Raw genomic sequence first — 20,073 nt, 5'->3', positions numbered from 1 at the left:
AAATCTGACATTTTCCGGAACAGGATCAAATGAAGTACTGGTCATAATACTCGCATGATAATGTTTGATGTTAGCAACAGTGTGTTTTGCTGCAGCAGCGCCGATGGAAGCGGTTCACTGACTGCGCAGCACAGCCACACGCGCCACAGTTAAGTTTGGGATCATTTTATTTTAAATGCCATAATGTCAGTTGAAAACATTGCAATAGTGTTTTAAAATACAATAACGAGCACCACGATACAATTTAAAGAGGCGCGTTCAGCGATCTCCGTGTCGGGATAGGAAACAGTCACTAAAGTAAAATGATCTCAAACGTACGGCGCACTCTCTTCATTTTATCAAATGATCATAATCACATCTATTCATTTTACAATCCTGCTACTAGCATTTTATTCAGACTAAAACCCCTTTAATTCGGGTGAGAAAGCGGGGTTTTTTTGAGTGGCTTTTGCACATCCTGTCATACCTGTGACTGCGTGCTGCTGCAATAGACGCATTTTGCTGCATTAAAGTTAACGATTAATCGATTAATTGATCGTTAATTTAAACGACGATCGATCATGGAAATGATCGAAAATTTACATCCCTAGTTTTAATCTAGAGTATCAAGTAGAGTAAGGTGTTTTTCTAAAGAAATCAATACTTAATTTCAGCAAGTACACATTTAAACTGATCAAAAGTGACAGTAAGGATATTTATAATATTACAAAAGTTTTCTAATTTAAATAAATGCTGTTCTTCTGAACTTTCTATATCAAAATATGAATCATAGTTTCCACAACAATATTAAGCAGTACAACTCGATAATGTTTCTTGAGCAGCACATTATCAGCACAGTAGAGTGATTTCTGAAGGATCATGTGACACTGAAAACTGGAGTAATGATTTCAGAGGCCTTCAATGATGCCTTCAGAGGAATAAATTATACGTGACCCTGTCTGTGAAATCCAGGCTAAAGTCTCAAAATCTAATTATGAGACTAAAAAAAAAAAAAAAAACTGCACCTTACAATCTCCAACAAGCAAGGCAACTAAAAGCCAGGAAAAAAAATTTAAAGGGACAGTTAAACATGCATGACTTAATTTCTTGTGCGGGACATAACACTGGACCCCATTGACTTTCATTGTATGGACAGAAAAAAAACGTCTACCTCTTTACTATCTTCTTTTGCACCCTACAGAAGAAGAAAAAAATGCATATAGTTTTGCATGACGATGAATGAATGACCCATTATTCTTTTAAGATTCTTAGGCAGGCAATTATAAAACTTTGGAAAAAACTAGATCCAAGCTTAGGCTAGGACACTGAATAAAAAACAATTATAATAAAAAAAAACTTAATATAACTTAATATTAATATAATTTTGAATAATAACTGAAAAACACTTAAAATCATTTATAATGTAGAGTAATTGATAATTATATTTATAATTAACAATGTTCATATTAATAATAATAATAATAATAATACAAACATGCATTGCACACTATTGATTCAAGAGTGAACACAGCTCAGACTGTTTTAAGACTAATTAAATGGGTCACGGTCAAATGCTGACCTATAAACACTGAATATTATCACGCTTGACTAGAAACACTGACCGGATTGTACTGAGCTCACACAGAACTTTAGCAGTAAACACGTGCTGTCGCGAGCGGGCCGTTGTGTGCAAGGGAGAGATCAACCCTGACAGATCTGTTCCTGCGGAAGACACATTCTCCCTCTCTAGCAGTTAACAGTTCGTAAAAAGTCCAGAACTGCCTTTCCTTGAGGACTCATATATATAGTTACGCATACTAATGTACAGGCAGCACACACATTCCTTCAGGCACATGTACCACACACACACACACACACACACACACACTCTCTGAGGGGACAGTGGAAGGTATATTTGCTGTGCGGGGATGAGTCAGGGCCGGGTGAATTAGAGCTGGCACACTCCTTTATGAGAGGAAAACATATGGAAAGAGGAATAGTGGGGCGTGGAGAAGAGAAAGACTTTTACTACCTGGACCAGCCTTTACTGGCACAGTAAACACACAAGGCTGAAGCACTCAGTCAACAAGAAATCAAAATCTACTTTTGCAATACACAATCCTTTTAGTGCAAGTAGGGCCCTATGATTTCCGCGATGCAGAAAACGCGGAATCCAGCCATAAAAACGGAATTCAGAGTTTAACGCGGAATGTCACGGAATTTGTCAAATTTTGAATGCATTAATCAAAAGTAAGTCATTACACTTAAATCAAATCGCGATATGGACTAGTATTTGTAAATATTAAGCCGCAAAAGTCGATTTAAATATGAATCCTGCATGTTCTGCGTGTCTCTGTTAATGAATGGCGCAGACGCGCGGTTTCATTTACTACACACATGCTGAAGCGCGCGTGACGCTCGCGGTGATTTCAGTGTCTGCCGTCTCACTAAATGAGGACGTAAACACATGAACAACATCTCCAGAACTGCTCTGAGAGTCACTTCATGAGCATTTGACCATTTGATTTGAGTAAAACTAGAGTCATATCTCATACACAGAACAGTAAAGGTATTCACAGCAACCCGTCAAAATAAAAGTCCGGTTTGATTTGAAGACTGTGCCTATTACTATTTTTCAGTAAAATGTAGCTACATAGCCTACTACTACTACTAAAATGAAACAAACATTATTTTTTAAGGAATAATCACACAACATTTCTTCCATGTTTTAATTTTAATAGTTTTAATAAATTGATGTGAAAATGTATAAGTTCCATGATTTTAATTAATTAGACATGCTTTTTGATTAATAAAACGTAATTTAACTATTAAAAAGGAGTCGAGAAAAATTCAAACGGAAAAAAACATAATCCAGAAAAATTCAAATGGAAAAAACGGAATTTGGAAAAAAAATAAAACGGAATTTGGAAAAAAAAATAAAACGGATTTCATAGGGCCTTATGCAAGTTTTATCAAGATTATTATACTCTTTAAAAATGTATGTGCGCATTATGTTTCAATCTCTTTCTTTAACTTTTTACAATCCAGATCCATCAATTCCCATTTCTCAGCCTTTTTTTTTTTTTATTGTTGAATGTCCCGTTTCATACGGAGCCCGGGAAGTCACCTGTAGGAGAAAAAAAAAAACAATCCGTCTCCTCAGTTTATAAACCGTACTCACGAATTCGTAAACTGTTCCCTCGGTTTAACAAATCGTGCCCACGGATTAATAAACTGTACCCACGAATTTCCAATCCGTGCGCTCAGATTTTGTAAACCGTACCTTCGACTTTTGAATCCGTACACAAATTCATAATCAGTGCGCACGCTTTTGCAATCCGTTCCCTCGGGTTTGTAAACTCATGGATTTGTGGCCCCTCCCCCACCGGCAGATTCAACCACGGTGCGGGATGCATAGTATTGTGTTTATTAAACATTATTTTTCATAGTAGCCTATGAGACCATGATCCGCACTCACAAAATAGTCTTCTTTTTAGCGTTTATTTTATATTAAAACACCACCGCCTGTGTTTTATAGCCTAAAATAAACGCTAAAAAGAAGAATAGAACATTTCCTGAATTTTCAAAAAAATAAAACGATAGAGTTTCGAGAGAAGAAGGTAAAAAGCAATACAAAACCAATAATGTACCGGTTATGTTGTCATTCCTTTGCTCTCTAACTGAATGCAATGTTATAATAGGCCTAGTTATTTAATAATAACTTTAACAGTGAAGCATGCATCTAACTCTGGGGGGAAAAGCTTAGTATAATAAAATCACCTAAATAAGTCTGTGAATGAATGAATGAAATATGTTAAGAATGAATAGTACACAAACACAGCTCCAAAACTGTAAAAGCTTATTTAAAAATAAAGCATTCATGAATTATTTTATGACAAACATTTTACTGTCTTAAGTGTACTCATTTATTTAGCCTATAAATTAAAATAATAATAATAATAATAGCTATTATTATTATACACTTAGGTTAGGCTACATATGCATTTAGAAGAAGGTTTTATCCAAAACGACTTACAAAAGAGGAACAAATGACTCCAAAGTCAGTCACAATGCCAGGTTTATTATACAATAATAATCTAGTGCTAAGATTATCACAAAGATTTTGATGCACATCTTTCTTATTAAATCGTTGTATTCCACCTCGTACCGTTACAATTGATAGAGAATCACTTAAGACTATTTACTGTAGGCCTATTTCACATAATAATATGCAATAAAACAATATACAGTATGATTTGTTAACATGTAGGCTACCTAGGCGCTTACTGCATGAATCCGTGAGTACAGTTTACAAACCCGAGGGAACGGATTGCGGAAGCGTGCACACGGATTATGAATTTGTGGGTACGGAATCAAAAGTCGAAGGTACGGTTTACAAAATCTGAGCGCACGGATTGGAAATTCGTGGGTACAGTTTATTAATCCGTGGGCATGATTTGTTAAACCGAGGGAACAGTTTACGAATTCGTGAGTACGGTTTATAAACTGAGGGGACAGATTGCAAAACCGTCCCCTTCTTTTTAGCGTTTATTTTAGGCTATAAAACACAGGCGGCAGTGTTTTATCCTATTGGTGATTAATATAAAATAAACGCTAAAAAGAAGACTATTTTGTGGTCTCACGTTGAGTCCATGAACAGATTTCATGAATGCATGAAAACTAAATCAATTGAACAAATGATTGGCCTTTTGACACTGCAATCATTACAACCAACGTTGACAGTCAAATTAAACATTTTTAACATAATTCAATGTATTCACTAACAGCCCTACTATTGTTTCGGTTTCTTTGCATAATGCTGCTCACTGAAATACTTATTCTTTCATCCAAAAAGACAACGTACATAACTTGTGATACAGATACAAATGTTTGGGGTTTTAAAGATTTGTGTATTTATTTATAAGAAGTTTGGATGAATTAAATTGATCAAAAGTTAGTTATTTTTATGTCAATTCATCAACAAAAAAAAAAGCAGCACCATGACTATTTTCAACATTGATAATAATAAGTAATGTTTGTTCAGCAGCAAATCGGCATATTAGAATGATTTCTGAAGGATCATGTGACACTGAAGACTGGAGTAATGATGCTGAAAATTCAGCTTTGCATCACAGGAATAAATTATAATTGAAAACATTTAAATAGAAAACAGTTCTTTTAAATTGTATATTTCACAATATTATTATTTTACTGTATTTTTGATCAAATAAATGCAGCCTTGGTGAATGTAAAAGAGATTCAAAAACATTTAAAAAATCGTACAGACCCAAACTTTTGAACAATAGCATATAAATGATTCCTCAAATCACGTGTCTTGTGCTATTATTACTATTCACTTCTATTACTAAGACCCTCTGAAGACCTAAGCAACCACCACAACAATCACCTAAAACACTCTAGCAACCAGCTATCAACTGCTGAAAACACCTAAGCAACCACTTAATACAGTTTCCAGATTTTGACAGGGTCATAAAAAAAATCTACTTTTAATTGTTCTTTCTTTGTTTCTCATTAACTTGAATTACGAGTGAAGGTCTAAGCCTGTTCGCATGTGCTCGCTCCATTCAGCTCAAATGTCCAGAGAAACCATTCACAGATTCTGTTGTTTATAACCAGAGTGTTAACCTCCTGTGTGGAATCAGTCTTTTAGCTCCGTCTGCGTCAACGCTAACAACAGACATAACTCAGACGTAAAGATGGTCATAAAGCAAGCTGCGATAAATTTGTCACCAGGTGGTTTCCGTTTGGAGATGGAGAGAGCGAGAGTTTTCTCCTCCTTTTGGGAAGCTCTATAAATCCTTCCCATTTCCGGACCGTTCTGTGGGGGTGCTCATTCCAGGGGCCTGTAGATGTATGGGACTTTTAATTTGTCTATAACTCATATTCAGAAATGTCTACAGGGAATATATTAAGCGCTTATATAAAGGAAAGCAAAGTGTTGACTCACAGCAGATATCACCGATATAGCCGAACACATTTTCTATTGAAATTTCATTTCAATAAGAGGTGAAATTTGTTAGACATGAAAAGTGATATTTTCAGGAACACTGAAAAAAAAAAAAAACAATATGCCCAAAGGAGATGTCACATTTATTTCTGAACCACTGCTGCCCTCTAGTGTTCCTTAGAGGAACATCTTCTGGTTAACAGTCCGGTTAGGAATTGACAACTGGTTCTTATTCGGAACTGGTTCTGTTTTAAGACCCAGATGATTTTAATAACATTAGGTTTTCTTAAAGCAGTGGTTCTCAAACAGGGAGCCGGTGCACACCTAGGCACCTTAGCAAACTTCCAGCGAGGCATCAAAACGACTTCATTTAAAAACACAAAACAAGCATTAAAATTGGCATTTTAGTCAGACCAGTAAAATAACACAACACGAAGTCATTGGGTCTTCAAATATTGTTGTGGACAATGAGGGGCCTTAGAGTCAAAAAGACTGAGAACTACTGCTTTAATTGTTTTTAAGCCTCTGAATCAATGTACAGTTTAATGTACTACAATTTTCTGACAATATTTCCATTGCTGCAACTGATTCTGCAACACAAAGGCCATAGACCTTTAGCATGCAGGAATTTGAGTTTGCAGTCTGAACTGATGACGTGATGAGAAAGACATAATGGGAACTGCAAAACAATATACACTAACGAGACAACACATCTTTCTGTTGTGAGGACCACTGGTTGTCCACAACAGCTATGCCTTTCCAGTGTAGAATGATTGACATCTACCTTGACGAACTAATTACTTTTAATAAATTGGTAAAAAAAAAAACAGTTTCAAGCATACTGTGTTAGTTATTAGTCAATCACTCCAATGACTCACGATCCAAACTCACAACGAACAAACAACAGTACATTATTTGTACTTGAAGCTCATGAGAGTTCAAGTATAAATGCTAAAGATGCAGATTCTGTGAGACTGACCTGGTTTGGGTGTAACATTAGTGGTTTTCTCTGCGTCGTCTCTGGGCGTTGTTGGTGCAGTTGAGTTGGTGGTGTCTGTGTCTGGACTGGTACTGATGTCCAGTACTTCACTGTGGTCTATTTTCAGAGGGTCTTGAGGAGGTGGTTGAACACCCTCTTCATGCACAGAGTCCATGGGCTCTCCTAAAAAAATCAACACTTGCACATTTAAGATAACCATATTCACAAGGGAATCACTCAACTCGCACTCAATCGGTTGCATTTACATACTCACACAAGTTTTAAATTTGTATGTCTAAATGGTATGAAATAGGTCTTGATGAGGAAGAGACTCTAGTTGCAAGGACAGTTTTACATCTTAAAACCCAACCAAAATTGTCATACACAACACTGCACAAACAAATCATGCACAGGAAAAACAAAATATGGACAAAAAGACAAAAGGAGAAGAAAACTGCAAAATATGGCTGAGATAACACATGATGCATGGATGACAGAAAGGGCATCAGGTTAATGTCTGGCCTACAGCACAGAAAGCGCACCTGACAAAAACGACTGGGTTTTTCCTGCAGCTATAGCCACTGTCCTCTGAAGTATGGAAGAGAGAGGCTTTAGACGACCTTTGATATCTTCTAACAAACCTGGGATGGCAAACCAAATCAGACCACAAGATATAAGAAACAGACAGAGGCTATACCTGTAGAAAACACTGGCTTGGGGATGCAACTCTTCTTATATTGGCTCCAATTAGGACTGGGCGATATACTGAATCATATATAACCAGATATGATTTGCTGCCAATGTTAAATTAAGGGACACTGTGAAAATAAGAGTTATTTTAATGGAGAGTTCACCAGTTGGTAAGTTTGATTCCTTCAATCAATTCAAGCTGTCAGTTTCACTGAATTGATTTCAAAGGGATTCAAAGATTTGTTTGTGTCATCAGTATAAATATTAGGGATGCGCCGATCCGATATTCATATCGGGTATCGGCTCTGATAGTGCCATTTTTCTCGGATCAGGTATCGGTCAGAGAGAGCCGATCCAAATCCGAGATTTTTTTTGTTTTTTCTCGATTATGCGAATTATTCTGTGTTACTTCTGAAGCCATACGATAGCTTAATGTGAGCTACATATGAATATTTAAGTGCTTACATTAAAGTTCACACAAACTCTTTTCTCCGCTGTGGCTGTCAGTCATTCGTTCTGCCTTTAAACCCTGCTCGCGTTCTGTTACAGCAGTCAGCTCGGTAAAGCTCTCTCCAAGAAATGTGAGCCAAAATCATCCCAATTAAAAGAACCAAAGACTTAAACTACTTCAGTCTGTGTGCATTGAATTTATTTAATACACGAGTTTCACAATTTGAGTTGAATTACTGAAATAAATGAACTTTTCCACGACATTCTAATTTATTGAGATGAACCTGTATTTATTGTTATATAGGCTACATTGTTATACTTGTGCATATACAGTCAATGAAAATGATTAAATATTCCAGTGTTCATTTTGAATCTGCTTTCAATGCTGACATTTTGAATCCTCTATTGGACAAATAAACCATCATTCCAATTCATAACTTAAGATAAATACTGAATATCACTAAAAGCTGTAATTTATTGGTCAGCTCAAGCTCAAAAGTAAACAATAAAGCCTCTTCGGTTTGTGGAAGGCATGCAAGTCACACATTTTATGCTATTTTCTGTCAATGTTAGAAAGTAATGAAGAGATTTGTCAAATTAGTTTACGAAACACGGACAAAATAAACATCCAACATCTTGGCATTGCTGTGTGAATGTTGGGCCTAAATCACCACCAGCAACCTGATACCCAGTAAATGGTGCTCACCTTCATGTTGACCCTCATCATGCTTCTCTACTGGCATCTCTCCTTTGGAGAGGAACCTATTCACTTTCTTCAAGGTCTTTTTGTGAGTCTTCGATGGATGGAAGTTCAAAGCATGGCACCTTCATAAAACAAGTACAGCAGCACAGTAATATATAAAGAGAGTGAAAAGGACGCGTAACATATTTGACATGTTGCAAACTGTTCATTAGCATTTCTGAGCTGCAATGTATACATTTAAAAATTTAACAATACATTTAACTATCAGATATTAATTTTATTATACCTCAGAGTATCCTACTGTATATAGTCAAAAAAAACATTTGATTCATTTACCTGATGGTGTACTGTGGGCAGCATGTCTTATTCATAATAGGTTTGTAAACATATTTGCCACTTCTAAAAAAAAAAAAAAAAAGGAGAGATCAATTTAATTTAAATATGATATAATTAAAATTTAGGCACACACAAACCAATGATTATCATAAATGATTAATGGCAATTTATGCAGGGCTCACTACTAACTACACATTCAAATTGTTATAATAAATGGTCATTCATTTAAACTGAAAATATTTTATATAAATTGTCATTTAAAGCTTTTTTTGAAAATGTACACTTTTTTTTTTTTTTGCGCTGAATATACACTCAAATGGATCACATCAAGTCCAGAAAAATGGTCTAAAATGATGGTTTCAGGCAGTGTGCCTGTCAACAAGTGCACAAAAACCCATTTGTCTGGTTGTAAGAGGTCTGTGAGACAGCTCAGGGAGTATGTCTGATTCGGTCACTGTGTTAAGCTCATTACACTGACCAGACTACTGCATCCTGTTCATGTGTAATAGTGTTTCCTGCTAAGACATTATGCAAGAAAACCTATTTATGCAGCACATGATTTAAAGTCAGGAGACTATATTTTGAAACACGCAGTTCAAAGGTCAGACAATAATAAGATCGGCACCTTCTCCAGCCTCTGTCGATGAGATCTTGGTAGTCCTGCACTGTCATAGTATGGGACCACATGCCTAGAGAGAGAACAGCAGCATTTAGAACATACAACACAAACTTAGGATCAACCTCTTAAATAAAGCCATGCACGATCACTTGAACACTTAAGAAGCTGTGTGTGCATGCACCACAGCAGGAGGGCATCTGATGCCTGTGTTATACCCATGTGTACTGTAGATATGGGTCTCAAATGGACCCCTGACAGCAAATCTCAGTGACACACTGTTCACAAAGAGAAATGTTTCCTTTGACGTCATGGAGAATTAAGCTCCCACACAAGGACAAGTACAGGACATCAGTCCTCAAACTCTGAGAATCCTCTCAGCTTTTGGCTGTGGGGTTAAGATGTCTCTTTATCTAGATTGAGCTATAACGCATTTAATGAAAACAGTGAGGAGATCTTTGACACACAGAAGATTAAAGAGACTCCTGTCACTGCCTTGTGGATTAAAGCCATAATTAACAAAACCATACAATACTGACAAGACATTTTAATAAAGATGCATATCCACAACTAAAAACGAGTGACTGATACCATACATTTGTCAAAACAAAATGGCCATATCAATAACAAGAAGGCAGGCTGGTATATAAATGTGGTATAGGCTAAAATAATTGTCACTTGAGACATACACATAGGCCTATACATAAATTATTTTATATAATTTGTACTGAAAATTGACAAAAATATTTGAAAACAAAGTTAGACTTGGTAGATTTTGGAAAGATTTTGGACACAAGGGGGTGCTAATGCTTCTTTTAATCTGCTGAACAGGAATGGTTCAGGTACAATCAGTACATTTATAACTATTAAAAAAATCCTGTATCAATAAATGGAGTTTTCCATTTATTGATTTTGAGCCATAATAAAGTTGAAATCTTTCAATGCATGATATTAGTACATCAGCCAATATTTTTATTGTTTTGTTTTTTTTTACATTCAGGCATTTTTTTAAGCATCACGATAGATGTTTTTTTGCAGATGGTTTGTATTTGCTTGAATTGTCTACATCACTTACATCAGAAGGGTCAGATTATTGTCATGCTAATGTTAGTATTATTAATATATTATTTTAGTCGTTGTTAATATTTTAAACTTATAATGCTTTTAATGTTTTTAAGATATTATATATTAATGATTTTATTTTATTTTTTATTTTTTTTTAAAGCTTTAGTCATTTTGTTTTGTGTTTGTCATTTTTATTAGTTTATGATCTACATGAATATATCTATGTAGTTTTATTGTTTATTATTTTTGCCACACCTTTTCTGTAATCTAGAGCTTTCCCTTTTTAAAGAGCATGCTTTATTCAAATAAGAAAAGGTGGGTAAGTGAATAGTCTTTTAAACATTAAACATAAAGGAAGTGAACAGCTTTTGATGAATGCATCTGCAAAATGTGAATGTAAATGAACAAGAAATGTATTAATACTTCCTGAAACCAGGCCAGGAAAAGCAGGCACTCACTTTTGAGCTCTACAGAGGCCAGGCCGACAGTTCTCAGAACAAAAACAAACAGGCGATTCAATAGAACAGAACACGACACAATCCAGAAACAGCCATTAAGCGACATCAGTCAGATCACCACAACAAAACCAAGAAGAGGTTTGTTTTTACCTGACTTATCATACATTCATCTAACCAATACGAGGGCGCCTGTTTCTCATCGCACAATAGCCCCTGATTTGGGTTTGAGGCAGATAAACAAGCCCTAAAAAGGCGAGTAATTGTCTCAAACACAATGCATGATCTCCACATCCAAAAAAAAAAGACATCACTGGCAAACAGTTCAGGCCTAGAGCACCACACAACAGTTAGTCTGTGCCCTGAAATCGGCTTCGCTGATTCAGTACAACACACCATCCCAATGCCCTACTCAAAGTAATAATCAAGTAAAATAATTAAAATAGTATCTGCTCTGAGCATTGTCTTAATAAAACACTCACAAACAGGTTTTGAGAGTGCTAGCATTTCAGTCGCAGGTCATAAAGTATCTTATTATAATTTCAAGCGGTCCTAATTTGGGGATGTAAGAACAGGTATGGCAATACAGCCTAATGTTTATTAAACTTTAAAAGAAGATGATTTCATTAAAGAAATAAATGTGCAGCACATTTCAAAGAGAAGGTTCACACATTCAGAGCCGTTCACAATCAATTAACACTTTAAATTTATTCTACTTTATTCACCTACTGTTGATGAATTATAATAACTAGGTGTTAATATTGTAATATGCGACAGTGTGAGTTGTGTGAGTGCATATTTTATCTGCCTCATCGTTTTGAATGAGCAGCCAGTAACAGTTAAACATAGACATTTCAAAATAAGAGTCCAAATTTATTTCATTAAAAGTTGAAAATCATTCATTAAGTACTTTTTCCTGGTTAATACTGTTATTTTGTATCTAGCATTTAAAATACTTCAATTGTGATCAATTAAATGTCTACTTATATTTGTTGCACTCATGCAATCATAATTTTGCAACAGAAGCATGTGTCTGACGGGATTCAGGCTGTGTGTCTTCTCTGGGTTAAGCATTAGCCCGGTATAATGCAATCTCATTGCATAAATTTGATTGGAGAGTGATAAAGTGAAAGGTTTAAGACAAGTCATTCACCTCTATATAGTTATGCCAATCCTAATATCATCCAGCACCAGCTTTTTCTGCATTTCCACTAAGTGCTGATCTTTATGGTAACTGGTTAGTACACTTTGCAAAGAAACGTTACACAGAACATTAATTCAGCACAAATAAGAGAAAGCTGTATTGTTCAAAAGTCAAGGTGAAACCAAGATTGATCCCATTTACTATCTCAGACTTATTATTCATGATGCATTAGTGCGCATTACACACACAAAAAAAGATTAAGAAGATGAACGTGCATCAATGAATGCACTGCTGAAAAGTGCAAGATAATGTAGACATTGTAAATGATGAAGTGGTTCATATTACTCCAAAAAAAGTCTTAATTTAAAAGCATCAAATTCTTGTGCTGACTTTGAAAGGTTCAGGAACTTGCTTTCAAATACTTTGGCAATCAGTTAAACTATTCTCCTACATGGCAGGACTGAAAAGGGTCGTGGTGGCCTATCAGTTAAAGACAGAGCCCGAGCCCCCAAAGATGTGAAGTTACTGAGACCATCACCATTATGCAGGTCACTCAAATAGACAAAGCAAGTTGCTTAAGACACCTGCCAAACAAAAGTAATCAAACATCTCTGAACGGTCCCATCATGATAGCTTCCAGCCACGTCAGGATTAGCATCCTTCTTCTGGTTTTCCACATTATGTGGCATGGAGCAGATTACCAGGATCAGATTATCTCCAGCACGTTCATTCAAAGACAAGCTCGCCCCCTATTTATACCTAACTTTCCCACTATTACAACAATGCAGCCTGGCAATCCTTGCTCATCTGCTTACAGCACCAGTTCTACAGTGAGCCGTCAACATCAGCATCACGCTAGGGGGTCCATGAGAAAACATGAAAAATGTCTAAATAAATGATTTACTAAATAAAATAAGAAAAGATTTAAAACAGATTAAATATAATCAAATATGTTATCCAAAACTATCAAACACTTAAATAATTAAATTAAATACAATACTATAACAATCCTATAATAAGCAAAAACATCATAATGTAACTTATTTTAGACGTGATTATAATATTAATTTTTCATAGTATAACTTGGGTCTTTATGCATGGGTGTTCCCTCGCACAAGGATAATCACTGGGGATCTGTGGTATCTAGAAGATTGCAAATTCATCATTTCATAAACTTATTTAAAGGGGTCATATGATGCGATTTCAAGTTTTCCTTTCTCTTTGGAGTGTTACAAGCTGATTGTGCATAGATAAGATCCCTGAAGTTGCAAAGACTAAAGTCTCAAAACCAAAGAGATATTCTTTATCAAAGTTAAGACTCTGCCACGCCCCCCTAAAACGGCTCGTTCTAACACGCCCCCACATATCTACCTCACTATAAATGTTCTATCAACTCACTGAGGATTTACCACCAGCCACCGGTAACAGATTAACATCCACTCACCGTGTGAGAAATTGCCGTTTTCATGTTTACAGTAACCGCAGCGATAGCCGTCATCTCCCCCGAAATACTCCACTATACTGTACGATCCCCCCGCTGCCATTTCCACGCTCCCTCAGCAGCGCCCAGAAACTTGTTATAAACGAACCCTAGGCCTGTGTCATGAATATTAATTACGCTGCATGACGTTCGCACAGTGCGCGTCTCTGATTGGTCCGACATGCTGAAACCCCGCCGTCAGTAGGTGGGCGCTTGAAAAACGAAATACATTATTAATATTAATGAGGTGACGTGATTGGACGTCCCAAAAAGACAAGGAAGCAAGCAGAACACAATTAATATGAACGAACAAAAGATTTCGCCGTGTATGATTCGATTTTAAACGCAGTTTTACATGACCTGGCCCAGGAAGCACTGATTTACTCTACATTTCCTGTTGTGGTAAAAAAAAAAAAAAACGCAATAAAACATTTATGATTCAAAACTATCGTTTTGAACGCTTCCAAAATACTGTAACTTGCCTTGTTCATATTCATAAAAATGGAGTGTACACGAAATGTTATCGTGTTTTGTAATTTACTTGTTTGTTATCCCATGCAGCTTCACTTACCGTATGAAGCTTTACCTCCTGCGTTTCCACAGTAGCCACAGCGATATCCACACTTTACACCTCTGAGCTCCACTATGGAGTACATTTCCCGAGGTATCCGTCTAGCCGACGTCTATAGTATATGCCATGCAAAACTGTCTCTGTAGTGTTAAAAGACAACGCTGGCAGTGTGTTTATGTGCAGCCAGTGATGGCGCACTCAAAACATCAGGCAACACGCAGGCTGACGTGAAGTGTGATTCACATTTGTGCATGTTATAAGTTCAACTAAAATTACATAAATGAAAACTAAATATCCCTAAAGGACCGAAAACGGCGAGACAGGACAGCTCTACAAAATAAGAACAGGTTCGAAGGATTGGAGATGTTTTCATAGCCACGAGAGGGCGGTGCATGCGCTGTTGTGGACAGTGTTGCCAACTCATTTTCAGAGAAAGTTGCTAAATACTCCATTTTTTTAAATGCTTTATTTAGTGACAATTCACACACAAATTGACAATAAAAGCAAAAATGTCAATAAATTCAAAGAAACAATGATTGTATAAAAAAAATAATGCAAATTAAGGAAGAAGAAAAAAGAGAAAAAAAACGAAATAAATCAACAACAAAAAATATGAACTATATACAGAGGGGTATTGAGAACAAACCCATATCTCTAACAACAAAAACAAGTGCAAAGGTCCTTAAAAAGGATAACGTTTCAAGGCTTTATGACAATCGATGTGTTGCTCAAAGTTGCTAAATGACGTTGTGATGTCATTGCGCGATGACGTCATTGCGTAATCACGACGCAAAATTGTCACGTCATCAAACCTCAGCTAAATATATATTTTAGATATGTTCATTTAGACTTGTTTGTAAAATAATATGCATGATATACTATTAAAATATAAATAACTGTATTTTTAAATACATTGAGTTATTGAAAACGTGCGCAAGTTTTTTTAGTAGCTAGTAAACGCTACACATTCTCAACTAATATGCTTTAAGCAGTGTATTAGTAGTTAGCTAGTATGCTACACTCTAAGAAAAGTCTGTAAAAAATAAGGCACAATCTACTGTTAATATGAAAGAATTTTCTGTAATGTTTTTTTTTACCTGTATTTTAAATTACGCATTGTGTTTTCAGGTTACAAAGGATAATGGATAATGTCCTGAAAGATTTTCCATTTTTCTTACAGTGTACTAACTGATCAACAATCGCAGGTACAAGCTAACAAAGTGTATCATAAATGAACAATTATTCAATTATCAAATTATTCAATTATTATTATTAAATTGAACAATTGCAAATAGCAGCTAACTCGATTCTCGTGATGTGTGTACTGCTAGGCATCAGTGGTTTCCTCTTTTTGTGTAATTTGGATGGAAAATGTGTGCGTTTTTATTGTCTGAGTCACTTATCAAAAGTTGCTAAAGATTGCCAAATCAATTTTTTAAAATTGCTAAATTTGTTGCTAGGTGCTTTTGGAAGAAAAAGTTGCTAGGGTAGTCTGAAAAGTTGCTAAACTTAGCAACACTGGTTGTGGAACGTATTATAACTTTATTCGCTTTTTAAAAATATTTGAATATTTATAAATATTTTCTTATTTTAAAAAAATACTTGGAATTTTAAATGATTCATATTGTTATAATATGTTGCACTTATTTTGTCTACGATACTTATATTGTGAGTAAATGAAATCATCCCAAAAATGTACTTTACAAATTAGTTTTGGAAAAAGACGTTTCCTCCTGTGTTTATAACTTTGAACAATAGATTATTTTAGTTGGTTATAGCTGCGCGTATCAACCACCACCAGGTGGCAAAGTCGTTTAAAAAAAAACGAATGTGGCCGAACAATTCCGACAAAATCCGAAGTAAACCGAACACCAACCGAACGTGCGCAACAGACTTCGAAAGCGGAGCCGAATGCGACCGAAAGAATCCGAAGACTGCCGAGCTTGGACGACGCCCCAGCTGAGAAACAGTTCGTGGGTTGCCTATCAACCGCTCATAAATTGTGCCTTTTTATCGTTTGAGTCACTTATCAAAAGTTGCTAAAAGCTGCCAAATAAAAAAATAAAAAAAGCTACATTTGTTGCTAGGTGCTTTTGGAAGAAAAAGTTGCTAGGGTAGTCTGAAAAGTTGCTAAACTTAGCAACAAAATTGCTAAGTTGGCAACACTGGTTGTGGAACGTATTATAACTTTATTCGCTTTTTAAAAATATTTGAATATTTATAAATATTTTCTTATTTAAAAAAAATACTTGGAATTTTAAATGATTCATATTGTTATAATATGTTGCACTTATTTTGTCTACGATACTTATATTGTGAGTAAATTAAATCATCCCAATAAAGTACTTTACAAATTAGTTTTGGAAAAAGACGTTTCCTCCTGTGTTTATAACTTTGAACAATAGATTATTTTAGTTGGTTATAGCTGCGCGTATCAACCACCACCAGGTGGCAAAGTCGTTTAAAAAAAAACGAATGTGGCCGAACAATTCCGACAAAATCCGAAGTAAACCGAACACCAACCGAACGTGCGCAACAGACTTCGAAAGCGGAGCCGAATGCGACCGAAAGAATCCGAAGACTGCCGAGCTTGGACGACGCCCCAGCTGAGAAACAGTTCGTGGGTTGCCTATCAACCGCTCATACACCGGCCCGACCCATCACAGCCATGCTAGGGCTTGTTGAGTGTTACTCAGCAAGCGTACAGATGAGACACTAACTTAATGATGGACTAATCCTCGGCATTTTGTTTTTCCGATCACTATTAAATCGTTTTGAGCAGATACCGACCTGGAATTCTGAGAGTATTACGGTTATTTTGGGATATTACTGATCTGAAGTAGCTAGCCGAGAGCTACTTTGGCTTTGACCACTGCGGCCAGGTGAGTTAGCTTAACTTGTACCATCTAAACTAACTACTGTACGCGTTGTCAGTCTGATAATCGTGTTGTCTAGTAGAAATAAACTTATAAAAAATGTCAAATAATTTAAACACGCTGGTGAGAACTCACCCCGCTTAAGTGGCTAACAGTTCGGCTAGGTCGCATTAGCTGTAGCTAAGTATTTAACTTAATTCATAAGTATTTTTTTTTTAAAGATAGATCGATACATAATTACTTGTTATATATCTTTACTAATGACTAAATATAGTAGTCTCACTCACAACAACCGGACTATAGCTGCCATGGTTATTTTGATGTTAGCTGGCAGCATGGGTTGATTAGCCTCTCCTCATTTAGCTGCAGCTGTTTTTCTAAAAGTCTAGTAAATGTTGATAGGATTTGCTGTGGTTAATATTGAGTTGGAGATGATATAATGTGGCATAGCTAATCTTCCGATTCGTGTCAGTCCTCCAGTATCATGACAGATTATGGTGCACTCTAGTGACACACATTCTGATCCATTTGACTAGATTATGACTAGGGCTTTATGAAGGGATCTAAGCCAAAGGTGATTTAATGTTTTGTTTTTTAATTTTACATATGAGTACCGAATCAAAGAGTTTAAAGCAAGAGGGTTGAAATTGGGGTCTGTAAGAAAAATTGCCAGAATTACCTGTAACACTTCACCTTTCCCACCGGTGTTTTTATGGTGTTTGTCAGTATCATAAAGGTACAAGATATCTTAGTAGTACTTTGATCTATTAACATTATATCAGTAATCGGTCATTGAATTATTATTTTTTTTTACCTAATTTGGTATCTTTGAAACGGCTTGTAAATCTGTTATTATGCTATATTTATTATCAGCAAATCTTGGATTCAATCTTTTTGTCAATTTGTCTTCTTTCAGTTAGCACAGGTTTTGTATTTCTTTTAGGAACTGATTGATTGTAGGCCTCATTTATCTGAGCTTATGCACCACAGTTTTGGAGTGGGGAAAAAAAAGCATTATTTGTGGATAATTTTGGCAACGTTTACTCAAGGTGCATAAACTCAATGAGGCTTACAATCAATCGTTTCCTAAAAGAAATACAACACTAATTGAAAGAAAACAAGTTGATAGAAGATTTCAATCAAGATTTGCTAATAATAAATAGGAGCATAATGAAATGGTAATTTGCAAATGGACTTGAATCGAAATTACTAAAGATTCTCAGGACCCTAATATATATTGCCTATGTACCAATATATAATATACACGCTTGTTTCGATCATAAGAAGGCGAATTCATAGATACTAAGCAAGGTAGGATTACATATAGTGAAAGGATGACAGGAGTGTGTTTCGATTATAAACCTGCATCACAGTATACAATTTCAAAGACAAAATACACAATGACAATAATATACCCAATGACCTGAAGGATCATGTGTGTTCATTCAAAGAAAGGTTTTCCTATTAATTAATCAGCAAAGAAAAGTCCTTCCCTTGTGGATTTTCCTTATGGGCAAGGAAGCGATTTTCTTCACCTAAATTCCAGGAGGTCGTAAATGTATCGGGTGTCAGCATTGCTATGGAACCGGGGGCCTGTTCAGCTTCCTGGGGTGTTACAGAGTATTTGTTAAATCTAGCTAACAAAATATATATTGTGTGTTTGAGTGGTCCAGACGCTACACCAACGACATTAAAAACCGTGTCTACACCGGACGCGAGCAGCAAAATACAGTAGTAGAACCCAACCCATTATAATCAGTGACTCTGTCTACACTGGATGCGGCGCGACACGACAAATCCCAACATTAAACTAATGCCTTGCCCTTGTTCTTGTTTATGACGTACTGACACCAAGTTCAAATGATTTGAAAAGGTCGCTTTGTCGCATCCAGTGTACAGTAGAGTTGTTGCGGCGCGACGCACAACTGTAGCGTCCGGTATAGACACTGTGAGTGAAGCCGAGAGCAAGATATGCCTCGTCATATTTTCTGCATTTAGCTTTTAAATGACCAGCACCTGCCTGGGTCTGTGCAACTTCACCTATGGCTGTTCTCTTTGCTTTCACAAACCGATCCATCTCCCATTCTAAGTTACGTCCTTTGGCTGTTTACTGTTTTATTTCTTTTCTTTTTCTGCTGATGGAGTACGTTTGAAGTACGTTCATTATATATGCTTTCAAATATTTCCGCGTGTAACGTTAGCGTGCCAGGGTTGCCAGGTTTTCACAACAAAACCTGCCCAATTGCTACTCATAACTAGCCCAATCACGTTTCGAGGGGGGTTCCACCGGTAAAAATCATGTTCCTGGGGTTTTTTGGAGGGGTTCCCCAAATCGTGGACTTGGCAACACTGTAGCGTGCCAACTTGATGCTTCCTCTGAAGACTGCTTAGATGTGTTCGACTTGAAGCAGCGCTGCTTAGACCGATCGGTGTGTGTCATCAAAGTACTGCGAGAGCTATAAGAGAGAGCGGACATCTCCTTATGCTTTCTCTCGCCGTACTTTGATGTCATACACCGATCGATCTTCAAGTCAAACACACCTCTTTACTCTCGTGTGTCATGTGACCGAGTGCAATCGCAGCCTCTGCGATTGAAACATTGCGTTTTTTCATATCGCGATATTATCGCAAATGCAATGAATCATTCAGCTAGGGCTGGACAATAATTCAATATCAATATGTATCGCGATATAATTTTTTTCAATAACGGTGATATGATTTTTAAACACATTTCCGATATTTCGATATACATTACCAGTGT

At 36.3% G+C, this 20,073-nt stretch overlaps 2 protein-coding genes across 2 annotated transcripts in view; one reads left to right on the top strand and one right to left on the bottom strand.

Moving 5' to 3' along the window:
• LOC107597680 (arginyl-tRNA--protein transferase 1) overlaps window positions 1–13,975 on the bottom strand; it is a 91,127-nt gene extending 77,152 nt beyond the window's left edge. The window contains exons 1-5 of the mRNA XM_016288844.1: window positions 13,830–13,975; window positions 9,731–9,794; window positions 9,106–9,168; window positions 8,773–8,891; window positions 6,927–7,109 (exon numbers count right to left, since the gene is read on the bottom strand). Coding sequence (XP_016144330.1) covers window positions 6,927–7,109; window positions 8,773–8,891; window positions 9,106–9,168; window positions 9,731–9,794; window positions 13,830–13,929 — 529 coding nt within the window. The 5' untranslated portion in view covers window positions 13,930–13,975. The remainder of the gene's footprint in view (window positions 1–6,926; window positions 7,110–8,772; window positions 8,892–9,105; window positions 9,169–9,730; window positions 9,795–13,829) is intronic.
• Window positions 13,976–17,088: 3,113 nt separating this feature from the next.
• The window catches only part of LOC107597679 (CSC1-like protein 2), a 33,431-nt gene continuing 30,446 nt past the window's right edge, over window positions 17,089–20,073 (top strand). Inside the window, exon 1 of the mRNA XM_016288843.1 lies at window positions 17,089–17,318. The gene's annotated coding sequence lies outside the window, so the exon portion shown is untranslated. The remainder of the gene's footprint in view (window positions 17,319–20,073) is intronic.

Source organism: Sinocyclocheilus grahami, unplaced genomic scaffold (assembly GCF_001515645.1).
Source record: "Sinocyclocheilus grahami isolate Dianchi unplaced genomic scaffold, SAMN03320097.WGS_v1.1 scaffold234.1, whole genome shotgun sequence".
In the NCBI taxonomy this organism is placed as follows: Eukaryota; Metazoa; Chordata; class Actinopteri; order Cypriniformes; family Cyprinidae; genus Sinocyclocheilus; species Sinocyclocheilus grahami.
The sequence above is the reverse complement of the archived record's forward strand: the minus strand, read 5'-3'. Positions and strand labels throughout refer to the sequence as shown.